This window comes from Ptiloglossa arizonensis, chromosome 5 (genome assembly GCF_051014685.1).
Source record: "Ptiloglossa arizonensis isolate GNS036 chromosome 5, iyPtiAriz1_principal, whole genome shotgun sequence".
Taxonomy (NCBI): domain Eukaryota; kingdom Metazoa; phylum Arthropoda; class Insecta; order Hymenoptera; family Colletidae; genus Ptiloglossa; species Ptiloglossa arizonensis.
In genome coordinates, this window is record NC_135052.1 from 28,200,605 (window position 1) to 28,213,824 (window position 13,220).

At 41.5% G+C, this 13,220-nt stretch overlaps 1 protein-coding gene across 3 annotated transcripts in view; it reads left to right on the plus strand.

The window, feature by feature from the left end:
- Window positions 1–13,220, plus strand: part of Dnalig3 (DNA ligase 3) — a 78,123-nt gene that overhangs the window by 54,333 nt on the left and 10,570 nt on the right. For all 3 annotated transcript variants that reach the window (XM_076311960.1, XM_076311961.1, XM_076311962.1), the window contains 3 exons: window positions 8,352–8,590; window positions 12,879–12,958; window positions 13,043–13,120. In XM_076311960.1, coding sequence (XP_076168075.1) covers window positions 8,352–8,590; window positions 12,879–12,958; window positions 13,043–13,120 — 397 coding nt within the window. The remainder of the gene's footprint in view (window positions 1–8,351; window positions 8,591–12,878; window positions 12,959–13,042; window positions 13,121–13,220) is intronic.

Below are 13,220 nucleotides of genomic sequence, written 5' to 3' on the forward strand. Positions count from 1 at the left end.
CTTGAAAGTCTTGAAATACTTCAATATCTTGAGTCTTGGGTGTCTTCATAGTCTTGGAAATCTCGAAAGATTCGAAAGTCTCGAAAATCCTTAGAGCCTTGAAAGTTTTGAAAGTCTTGAAAGTCTTGAAAGTCTTGAAAGTCTTGAAAGTCTTGAAAGTCTTGAAAGTCTTGAAAGTCTTGAAAGTCTTGAAAGTCTTGAAAGTCTTGAAAGTCTTGAAAGTCTTGAAAGTCTTGAAAGTCTTGAAAGTCTTGAAAGTCTTGAAAGTCTTGAAAGTCTTGAAATACTTGAATATCTTGAGTCTTGGGTGTCTTCATAGTCTTGGAAATCTCGAAAGATTCGAAAGTCTCGAAAGTCCTAAGAGTTTTGAAAGTCTTGAAAGTCTTGAAAGTCTTGAAAGTCTTGTATGTCTAAAGTTTTGGAAATTTTGAAAATCATAGACATTTTGGAAATTTTGAAAGTCTCGAAAGTCCTTAAAGTTTTGAAAGTCTTAAAAGTCTTAAAATTCTTCGAACTCTCGAAAGTCCCGCGAATCTTTCGATTTCGGGACCACCTAGAGACCCCCCCTTGAAATCTCGAAAGTCTGTAATTCGTTGTAAAAATCCGAAACTTTCCACAAGCACGACGACCGTTCGAATCCGTGTACGGTCCCCGATCGTTCGTCCTCGTCCGTAGATCGATACGTTTCGCGATCGCTGTGTAAACGATGACCGAACAAACGGTGCCCGAATCGAGTTCGCGCGTCGTACACTCGCGAAAAGAGCACTCGACTTGACCTCTCGCACGCGCTCCACCGAAAAGCAGAATCTCCCTCTGCGTTCCCGCGCTTCTGTACCAACAAGCGGGGAGTAACACCGATAAACGCGCGCGAGATACGCTCGAATCTCGCTGGACGAAAAAACGGCGATCCGTGCACTCGCTCCGCTCGCCGTCCAATTGAATTTCACTTCCCCCACCCTTCCACCCACCGTCCCCCTCACTCCCTCTCTCTCTCTCTCTCGGGACGATTCCAACTCGCCTCGTCTCGTCTCGTCGCGTCGCGCGCCGAGTAAACACCGGACCGCGACCGATTCGAACCCGCGCTCGTAAAAGCGGAGGTGACTTCATCATACGTAGATTAACCGAGGAGTCGCGGGTAATTAACCATCGATCCGACGAAGGAAACGCTCCAACGATAGAGAGAGGTCACCACGCCGATGCCACCACCGCGTACAAAGTGTGGTTCCGCGGAGCGTGCGATAACGACGGTTCTCCTCCTCGTCTCCTCGCCTCCACGCCTCTTCAATGAGACTTTCCACCAGAGACCACGGATACGCCTTTAATTTTCCACCGCGTAGTAAATCCTCCTCTCCCATCTCGAATCCACCCGCAATCGATCGAGGATCGAACCGCTCGACTCGCGAGCTTCGCTCGTATTTTTTCGATCCACGGACCGAGCTTTATCTCTGCTCGATTCAAAGACTCTCGAGCTATGTCCACGTAAGCTGGATGTTCGCCCACGAGGTATTTAACGGTGGTTACTCGTTTGGGTAACCGTCGCGCCATCGACGCTTTTATAATATTACCTTTGTGTCGACCTCTTTGGATAATTTCGACCGACCTCGAACGAAAGCTTTTGAAATCGGTGCCCAATTTACATCGTACGATTTCAAATGTTTCGATACCCCTGTTCCGTTTCGAATCATCCCAGTACACGTGTACACGGAAACGAATCTGGGGTAGGGGGAGGGACTACATCCCGAGTAAAATATTGTAACTTGGAGTGTTCAATCGTTTCCGAGATATCGTTGGAAGAAAATTCCCTACTGTGCATTGTATTCCGAGGTCACGTTCGTTACAAGGACCTTTTTTTTCCGCGTTCATGTCCCCTTCGACAGCTGCTCGGTCTACGCAGCTACGATGCAGGCCTCTGTGTCTCTAGGGTGCTCGAGTAAATCTTATTTACTCTCTAGGGTGTTCGGTATCCCTCTGTGTCGTCAACCATCGGATAAATCGTACATTGGATAACATTTCGTCCGTTTTCGCATCCTTGGGAAAACTCGAGTCCACCGCGGACAGTGGAGTAACTCTCGCAGGGCGCGCATGCGCGGGAATTAATTCGACGGCCATGTTTGCTCGCGTACAATTGCGACAATTTTTTTCAATAATCTACAGCGTGTCCCCCTTCCGATAAAACGGAAACGAAATTAATTCACCGAACGGTTCTTCTCGGATATTTTCTCCGAGCAGTTCTTTTTCTTCTTCGTACCTCCCATTGATGTGTCGTAGACGCGTTCGAGCAACGAATCTCGCGAATAATTCATCGAGTTGGATTTTGCGCAGAAACGCGAACGCGAGAACGACGACGATACAATTAATTAACGTTTTACGACATTGCTCGATTTACCGCACTAATGACGTAATCTAAAAGACCCCAGCTCGCGATTTACGACCGTAAAAGCCTGTCGATAAACGTTTCGTGTTCACGGATCGCGTCTTCTTAACGTTGTTGCTTCTCGTTTTGCGTTTAGGCGATCGAACCACAGAGGGACTTGGAAATTCCAACGCGGTGCGTTCCTCTCTACTATTCCTCCCTCGTTTCTCGATTCATATTACGATTACGTATTCGTCGAGGAGGACCTCGACAAGACGATCGTTATCGTTTTATCATTTTTTCTTTTTTCTTTCTTACAACGCGCGATTACCAGAATCATCGTTCACGGCAGATGTTTGGTCAATAATAGCGCGTTCGATGCAATTACCTCGCGCACCCTCGTCTCGAATTCACGCGAGTAACGCGAGTACGCAGCGTCGAGGCGCGTAGCTTCTTTGGAGTTCGTCTAAAGCAAACTTTCGACCTTCTCGTCGAATCAACGGAACGATAATCGTCTCTGAGAACCGTTGTTCTCAACATCATCATCATCATCATCATCATCATTTTCATTGTCTTCGTCATCATCATATATCGCGAAATAGAATTAAAATATAATATTACTTACATTGCTCGAAGCTGTTCCGGATACGTTTCGAACGAAAAGCGAACAAATTCCAGGGTATGCAAAAGATTCGTTGTACACGCCTTGTAAGCAGGTCCATTTGGACCCGACGACGCTCAAGAGGCAGGAGTTTCAGTTGTCGAGAAAGTACCGGAGTTTATCCAGCGAGCGAAAACGCGAGATCTAACGAGATCGTACGGACTTCTTCCTCGATAGTTCCTTCTACTCGACTAGCTTCGCAAACTTTTCGATTCGTTTCGCTCGCTCTATAATGTAGAACATTGCTAGAAAGATGTACTATAACATAGAACATTGCTAGAAGGATGTACTATAACATAGAACATTGCTAGAAGGATGTACTATAACATAGAACATTGCTAGAAGGATGTACTATAACATAGAACATTGCTAGAAGGATGTATTATAACATAGAACATTGCTAGAGTGATGTACTATAATATAGAACATTGCTAGAGTGATGTACTACTGTAACATAGAACATTGCTAGAAGGATGTACTATAACATAGAACATTGCTAGAAGGATGTATTATAACATAGAACATTGCTAGAGTGATGTACTATAATATAGAACCTTGCTAGAGTGATGTACTATAACATAGAACATTGCTAAATGGATGTACTAAAACATGCAACATTGGTTGAAAGATTCTTCAACGTACCATGATACAAAACGTTCTACATTATAGTAAATCTTCCTAGCAATGTTCTATACCGTAGTACGTTGCCGGAAGAACACTTGAACGTTGTCAGAAAAGCTTCTCGAAAGCACCGTAATGGAAACGGTTGATTCAATCGTGCAGTTCCGGCAATAGTGTCGCAAGAGGTTAGGTCGAGCGCACCTGCCCGATGGGTAAAAGAGTGCGCGCCGGAGGTACGAGGAGATCGCGCATGCGCGGCCGGTCGGCCCTCGCGATAGCCTCGACTCGCTACCAAAGAGGTGTGTGCCACTCGGCGGCCAATCAGCGAGACGGTTCGATGAAATCGCTCGCGATAAGAGCTCGTCGACCGCCGCGGTGAATCGCCGATAAGACTGTTACGCGACGAAGGTGCATAACTCGCCGCGAACGCGACAACGTAAACACTACGATAACATCGTATTTTTATTAACCGCTCGGTTTCGGCGACCGGGGACCGCGTGGGGGTAGGACAGAGGTCACGGTCCCGCCGCTCGCTACCGAGCTGTAATTCATTTCTGCTGGATTCTGGCCCGCTGAAATTCGATCGGGACGTTACGCAACGTCCCGAGTACTCGATGCAGCCAACCTACAACCTTCTTACCATTTTTTCCTTACTTTCCTTACGCGCAATACAATATACTTTTAATTTTGGTAATACACTCGTAAATAGTATGTAGAGAGATTTTCTAGCTTTCTGGACATTTTATACACATTCTACGATCGGTTTCTTTATTTTTTCTACAATATTGTATACTGTTAATTCAGGTAATATACTCGTAAATAGCGATATGGAGAGATTCTATTCTTGACCGCATCGTATACACATTCTACGATCGGTTTCTTTAATTTTTTTATATTTTTGCCTACCAAAGTGTTCGTTACATCCGTAAATAAATAACGAAACAAGTGAATCCCTTTCCACCGATTGTTAATAAACGATGGCGATAGTACTGGACCTCTTTACGGACACCTTGTCCGAAACTTTTATTACCAAGCTACTTCGGTCGTCGTGGACCTCTGATTTTGCGAACCAACGATTGAAAATTCTGTTTCTTTCTTTTTTTACATCGATCTCTCGTCGTAAATTCGAGAAAGTTTTCCTGGAACCGGGAGTCGACGAAACCCGGAGGCGGTAGTCTCGTTCCGTGTTATCGCGAAACTCTCGAACGCGTAGAAACGTGTTTACCGAATGTAAATTGGTCGACGAAGAAACACGGTGGTTGGGTAGAGACGCATCAGAGCGGTACGAGAGAGACTCGCGCACGATAACGTTCGCGCGAGCGTAATATTTTGCCCACCGAAATTCGTTCGGAGCAAATACCGATAATGACTCGTTCACCGTGCGACGGTCATCTCCGAGCGTACTCGATCCAACGAAATCGCGTTCAACGAGTGACAATAGCCAAACTGGAAAAAAAACACACACAAACTGTGTTTGAGAAGTTACTTGAGAAGAAGTTACAAACTTGAGAAGTTACTTGAGAAGAAGTTACAAACTTGAGAAGTTACGTTCTCTTGGTCAGCGAAATTTGGAAACCGATGAATACGATATTTCGTGGTGTACAATTTTTTTTCAATTTACGATTATCGACAGGTGTAATATATGTATGTATAAAATGTGAATTATTACACTTGTCGATGATCGTCTGTTAAAAAATATAGTGTGAAATATTATATTTATCGATAATGGTATAATATTGTACTTATCGATAATGGTGAATATTATACTTATGGATAATGGTATAATATTGTACTTATCGATAATGGTGAATATTATACTTATGGATAATGGTATAATATTGTAATCGATAATGGTGAATATTATACTTATGGATAATGGTATAATATTATACTTATCGATAATGGTAAATATTATACTTATGGATAATGGTATAATATTATACTTATCGATAATGGTAAATATTATACTTATCGATAATAGTAAATATTCTACTCAAAAATATAAACTAATATTCTACTATAACTATAATATTTCGTACTATATATCTTTTTAATCGAAGATCATCGACGAGATAATATTTCGTACTGTGTACACTTATATTTTTCTTAATAGACAATTACCCACGAGTGTAACACTTCGCATTACCATATTTCCATCGATATTTGTTCCCGAGGAGTATTCTCCCGCTTACGCGCGTGAATTTCCACGGGAGTGAATGGACGTGTGCGCGTAACGCGAGTCCCGCGTGTCGTTGCTCCGTCTCGCTCGCACGCGAGGCTAGCAATCGAGAACGTAAGCGAGAATCGACGTGCACGCCAGCAAGGTCAGTCCCCTCGTTGCCGCGCCACTGGAATCGTGACTCGTCGGACGTTTCCGGATCGAGATTACCCCGCGTACGAGACAACCTGTTGCCCGAACCCGTGTCATTCATTCTCCTCGCGTTCCGCGCTGCTTTTCGATGGAATTTCGATCTCTCTTCAATTTACAGAGCCACTTTCAACGAGAAAAAAAAACGCTGTACCGTATACGTTTATTTTTCACCGAAGTCGTTTCCACGATGTTGAGAAGTTTCCTGAAATACGAACGCTTCGCGAAACTTTCATTTCGTTAGTTTCGAATTCGTCGAAGAGTTACAAGACTCTTCGTTTCGCTTTCATTCGTTGTTGTGGTTCGTAACGAGGCGATAGCGATAAACGAATTTTTATTTTGCAAATTTTCAATTGCACTCGTGATTCGTAAAATTCGGGAAAAAATACCATCATCGTGTTTAGATTTTTTTTTAATTCGTAAAGTAACGACTCTTCGGCGTGTATGAAAATTCAAGGAAGATCGATTTCGTGCTCCATTTTGCGTTCGAAAAATTGACTCTCCTCGAGTGGATGGAATAATTCGAATTCAACAAAACGACAAATTACCCCCTCCCCTCCCACCTGTAGAATCCCCAATCTGGCACGTTTCCAACGGAAAGGTTGCGTTCGTTGTTATAAAATTTTCGGATACATTTGTTTACGAGAGTAGCGACGATAACGATTCGTTGGAAGAATTCGATTACTTCGTTCGATCGGTTCGTATCGTGTACTCGAAAACGTTACGTAAAATTAAAAATATTCGTTCGTCTCGAGGTACTTTTTTCTTCGATTAAATAATCTAATTTTCGCTCGACGTAAATTCGAACGTCTAATAAAAAGAATCATCGAGCGAGGTTAAGATCGACGATCGACGTATCGTATACTTTAACCTACCGGCGCGTGGGTCCAATTTGACCCACGCTCGCACAGAAACATCGAAACATTCGCGCGTATCGATGATCCAACTGTCACGATTCGAACCTTTGCAACGTTTCGAACTTCTTTTTACAATTACTCGATCATTAACGGTGTCTTTGACCACAACGTTCCTGGTAAATTATCGAAATGGACAACTTTCCCCGTTCAATTTCAAAGATACGTGCGTTCGATTCGATCGAAATACGTTGATCGTCGGTCGAACTCGATACCAATCGAGTTTCGATAGCTCTCGAAACTCGATACCATCGACCAGGAACGTTCCATATCGGCGGTCTCAGTTCGAGAAGAACCGTTCGCGAGATCGTCCCAAATGGAAAAAGGAAACGACGAACGGAAAGCAGCAACTCGAGAGCGGAAAGTTACGTGCCGATAACTGGTTCACTGATCGCGAATATCGAGTGCAGTTTGATGCACTCTCGGTTTCGTTCGCAGGGCCTCTGGGTACGCCAACGACTCCAACGACTCTTGCGAACATCCTAATGTACACTTTATTCTAATTGCAGAGATCTCGCGTAGACGCGAATAATACAAAGATTTGGATAAAGAAATACTCACAGCGATCGGAAAAACCAACGATTTAAAATAACCAAACCTTTGATCGCACAATGGAGGATCTTTGCACCGATCCGAAGACAATCCTTGGAACCAACATATGCCATTCGTCACATCTGCCACTCTTTGCATCGTTGTTGCGTTCCCACCAACGATAAACAATTCGAGTATATCGAACAATTTGGAGTATATCGTTATCTTTGCTCGAAACTCGAAAGCATTCCACTTTAGAGAAATCTCTCTTTTATTTACCAACGTTTTATTCAATAGATTCTAAATTACAATTATTAATATCAATTATTATACTTTTTTTGTTCACCTTGTTCCCAGGTCCTTCCTTTGTTCGGGCCTGTTCGTTTTATATAAACGTATATATTCACGACCGAAGTAGTTGTAAAAAGGAACGCAAGATGGCGACACGCAAATCGGTATCTCAACTTCGTACAAATGTATTTACATACGGTACACTAAACGGACGTAAACTTACTATGTCTAGAACGGCGTAAAATATTTTTCGATTCAATTTTCGCGTTTTAAGTTCCAAACCGTTTCTACCGCTGTCACGATATTTTATCAAGGTTGTACTTCAATACTAGGTTGTTCGATAAGTTCGTCGTTCGATAAAATTGAACAGTATGGTGCTAGGGTTGCTCGAACGACAAAACTCACTGAACAGTACCACATTGAACAGTACCACATTGAACAGTACCACATTGAACAGTACCACATTGAACAGTACCACATTGAACAGTACCACATTGAACAGTACCACATTGAACAGTATAGTATTAGGTTGCTCGAACGACAAAACTCACTGAACAGTACCACATTGAACAGTACCGTTCGACAAGTTTAATCGCATAAACGTGTTCGCAGGTGGCTTCAAGAGCGACACAAAGCTCTGGTGTAGACTGTTGCTTCCTGGAGTGGTGCAGAGGGTGTACAACTTGCGCAAGAAGCAGTTGGTGAAGCTGTTCTCTCGCGTGTTCCTTCAAGACGAGGACGAGATGTTGGAGCACCTGGAGCAAGGGGACGTGGCCGAGACGATACGCGTGTTTTACGAGAAATCCTCTGTCGTGGAACCCGCTCGCAAATCCCTGCTCACCATTCAAGAGGTAAGTGAACGTTACGCTCCGAATCGATTTTCGTATTTATTTATTTTTTTATCGATTGATTGATTGATTTACTTACTCACTTACTTGTTTATTTATTTATTGATTGATTGATTGATTAATTTATTTACTTAATCACTTACTTATTTATTGATTGATTGATTGATTGATTGATTTACTTACCTATTTATTTATTTATTATTTATTTATTTACTTACTCACTTATTTACTTACTTACTTACTTACTTACTTACTTACTTACTTACTTATTTATTTATTTATTTATTTATAAACGGAGGGTATGAATACCCATTAGTGTGCAAAGAAAAAGAGTACATACTATATATTAATATTATATTAGCATAAATTATAAACAAGATTCCTAAACGAAAGTAACGATGTGGAAAAGTCGAGTACTATACAACTATTATCGTCTGCTACAAATCTACGATTGTTACTCTGTAGAGGAGTACTCCCAGGTAGGATAAATTCAGTTAGTATAAAAATAAATCCAGAACAGGAGAATCGGACATTAAAATTTGAAACTTGTTTAAGATGTGTTTCAAATGTATTCAGACTCCAATAATCTTAATTTCAATCGTATTTTAAACGAGTTTAAAATTTTCAATAAAAACACCAAATATGCTACAAATTCTGCGATCGACCATAAGATTTAAAATACTCGAGATTCGCGGCTAATCGCGATCGAATTTATCACTATAGCTCAAGATCTGTGAATTTTCAAAATCCATGTCACGAATTTCGAGAATTCGTTTGTCTTTTGAGACTCTTTCGAGAATTCGTTTCTTTTGAAACTTTTTCGAGAATTCGTTTCTTTTGAAACTCTTTCGAGAATTCGTTTCTTTTGAAATTCTTTCGAGAATTCGTTTCTTTTGAAACTCTTTCGAGAATTCGTTTCTTTTGAAATTCTTTCGAGAATTCGTTTCTTTTGAAACTTTTTCGAGAATTCGTTTCTTTTGAAACTCTTTCGAGAATTCGTTTCTTTTGAAACTCTTTCGAGAATTCGTTTCTTTTGAAACTCTTTCGAGAATTCGTTTGTCCTTTAAAAAATCGAATATTTTGAAATTCCGCGACACTGGAAAATTTATCGTATCCCGTAGTAAGGGTGAGACGCCCTCGTGTCGAGATAGGCGAACGATCAGGCGAAGACACCGCGACTTTAAAATCCCGTCTTCTTAACCGGATTACGCCAACGTCTATTTCGAACGTTTTTTAAGTTCAAGAACGTACTTCGAACGTCGTTTATCCACAGGGTGATTCAAAGAACACGACTTGACGATATTTAAATTACGATACTGTTGTCGCTTCGTTCACGAGCTGGTACGTTCCTGCGAATTTTACAGAAAGGCTCGATTAGGTCTGGGGACACCACTCAAAGAGCCTACTCTCTCTCCGTACCCCAAAACAGACGACCATGAGTCACTTAAGTCCCAAATTCTGATGTGTAAGAAATCTCGTTGCCTCGAACGAGGTTTGATCGTTTCGTTGTGTCTTTGATCGAGAATGGTTCCATAAATGTTGCAAATTGGTGTCTAATTTAGCTACGATAGCCCTACGAGTAACAAACAATAACCTCCTCGAAATAATAAAAACCAGAAATGTACAGAAACGTACATACGTCTACTTCGATCCAACGAGCAATTGTTCATCTATCGACTTGCCTACAAAAATACCCTACAAAAATATTTTCGTCCAATTGTGTATCGATTTCGGATATCGATCTTTCGTATCGAAGATTTACATTTCGTAAAACGAAACGAAGAAAAATATACTCTTCCCCGAATCTTATGGATTAAGTTTCTAAGTCGACGTAAAATTGAAACGACCCCGCGAGAACAGTGTAGGAATATTTTACGAAACGTGAAGAAAAAAACGATAAACAATCGTTCTGGATATCTTTGGAACACCGTGGCAATTTCTCGAACGTTTCTATCGACGTTCGAGACGATTTCGAAGGATAAGGTGGAAGAGGTCGAAGGTGTCGAGCTTGATGAAGAAAGGAGCCGCGTGCTCGATCGAACTCCCTCCTGTTTAGTCGAATAATAGCGTACAATAATTCCACGCGAGAAAGAAACGAGAGACTCGTAACGATCCCGCGCTAAGAGGTGATATTAATCCAGCTGGATGAAATTCATAAATTCCCAACGGCGGATAAAGGGGGATCGAGCGTTATCGCGGCAATTATGCCCCGAAACAAATGACACTGCTAAAGGAACGAGCGCGTAACGAAACTCGTTCGTTCGTTCGTTCGCTCGTTCGTTCGTTCACTCGCTCGCTCGCGCGGGCGTCTATCCGCGTAATTTGTCTCCGGGCGGTTTTCTTTCGCCCTCACGAGCGATCCAACGCCCATTAACAAGTCGAGAGCCCGCGCGCGCTTTCATCTCCAATGCGAAACTAGGATTATCCTACGAGCTTCGAGTCGTTCGTTACGAAAGTGCTGGAAAAAGGAAAAAAGAGGACAAAAAGAGAAAAGAAAGAAGAAAAAGAAGAAGGAGAAAAAGAAAAAATTGAAAAAAGAAGAAAAGAAAAGAGAAAAGAAGAAAAGAAAAGAATAGAGAAAAAAAAGAAGAAAAGAAAAGAAAAAGAAGAAAAGAGAAAAAAAAAGAAGAAAAGAAAAGAAAAAGAAGAAAAGAGAAAAAAAAAGAAGAAAAGAAAAGAAAAATAAGAAAAGAGAAAAAAAAAGAAGAAAAATAAGAAAAGAGAAAAAAAGAAGAAAAGAAAAGAAAAATAAGAAAAGAGAAAAAAAAGAAGAAAAGAAAAAAACAAGAAAAATAAACAAGAGAACGAGGTTTCGTTACGAAAGTGCTGAAAAAAGAAGAAAGAAAAAAGAAAAGAAAAGAAAAGAAACGCTTCGATGTTCGATAGTTTCGAGAGTACAATTCGAACACTTTCAGGTATTTGAATACTTCGATGTGTTCGAATACTTTGGTGTATTCGAATACTTTCTTCGCGCATTTATCGCTTTTTGAAAACTTTGATTCGAGGTTTGGCGATCGAACCCTTCGATGTTCGACCGTTTCGAGAGTACAATTCGAACACTTTCAGGTATTTGAATACTTCGATGTGTTCGAATACTTTGGTGTATTCGAATACTTTCTTCGCGCATTTATCGCTTTTTGAAAACTTTGATTCGAGGTTTGGCGATCGAACCCTTCGATGTTCGACCGTTTCGAGAGTACAATTCGAACACTTTCAGGTATTTGAATACTTCGATGTGTTCGAATACTTTGGTGTATTCGAATACTTTCTTCGCGCATTTATCGCTTTTTGAAAACTTCGATTCGAGGTTTGGCGATCGAACCCTTCGATGTTCGACCGTTTCGAGAGTACAATTCGAATACTTTCAGGTATTTGAATACTTCGATGTGTTCGAATACTTTGGTGTATTCGAACACTGTCTTCGCGCATTGATCGCTTTTTGAAAACTTTGATTCGAGGTTGGCGATCGAACTCTTCGATGTTCGACCGTTTCGAGAGTACAATTCGAATACTTTCAGGTATTTGAATACTTCGATGTGTTCGAATACTCTCAGGTATTTGAATACTTTGATGTGTTCGAATACTTTCAGGTATTTGAATACTTCGATGTGTTCGAATACTTTGGTGTATTCGAATACTTTAATGTATTCGAATACTTTGGTGTATTCGAATACTTTGATGTGTTCGCGATCGTCGCGGTCCACACCGAACCGGGCAACCATTCGAACCTTCGACGGTGAGAAAGATACAAGGAACGGTTCACGTAGTTTCTCGTTACAATCGGGATTCGTTCCCGCGACGGAGGAGACATCGATCGAGAGGAAACAAACGATCGAACGAGTACAACGACCGTGAGAATATATATACAAAGTTACGCGTCCACACTTGGTCCGATACACCATCTAGAAATTAGTTTCTTGTAACGCGTAACGAGTTGTACGAGCGCGGAGAGTATCGGGTGTTTCCATAGATTATTTTTTAGTATTCCGCGAGGAAGAAGCACTTGAAGCGATCTGAAAGAAAAATTTCTGCCACGGTGTTTCTCGCGAAAGGAAACCATTTCTGTTTCGAAAGCTCCTTCTTGTATAAACGTATCAAAGCTTACGAATACAAACGAGTCGTTCGGACGAACGCAAGAACACAAAGTATGCCACACCCGATGATAAATTTATCGCACAGGGAAACAAATTACTCGAGCGAAGTTTCGCGAAACGAAAACTTGGCACTCTCGTTACTTTTCTTGTTTCGCGAATCGAGCCCGACCAGTGCCCAAACCCTGTTTTTTTCCAAGGTGGACGAGTTCTTGGAGAAGCTGTCGTTCTTGACCAAAGAAGAGGACCAGACTCGACACTTCCGGTCGATCGTTTCGAGGTAAAAGCATCGAATTAATCGTCGAATCTCCATTTTCTCTGTACGCGTTGCGAGGAAATTTTCTCGAGTCGTTTGATTTTTCAGGTGCACCGCGGACGATTTAAAGATGATCGTTCGTTTGATTATGGGCGATCTGAGGATAAACGCTGGCCCGAAACACATGTGAGTTTTCAATCTACCCGGTGTCACGAAACGAACGAAACAAATTCCGAAACTATCGTACAGTTTTTCAGTGATTCGTGGCGTTTGTGCAAATTAACGT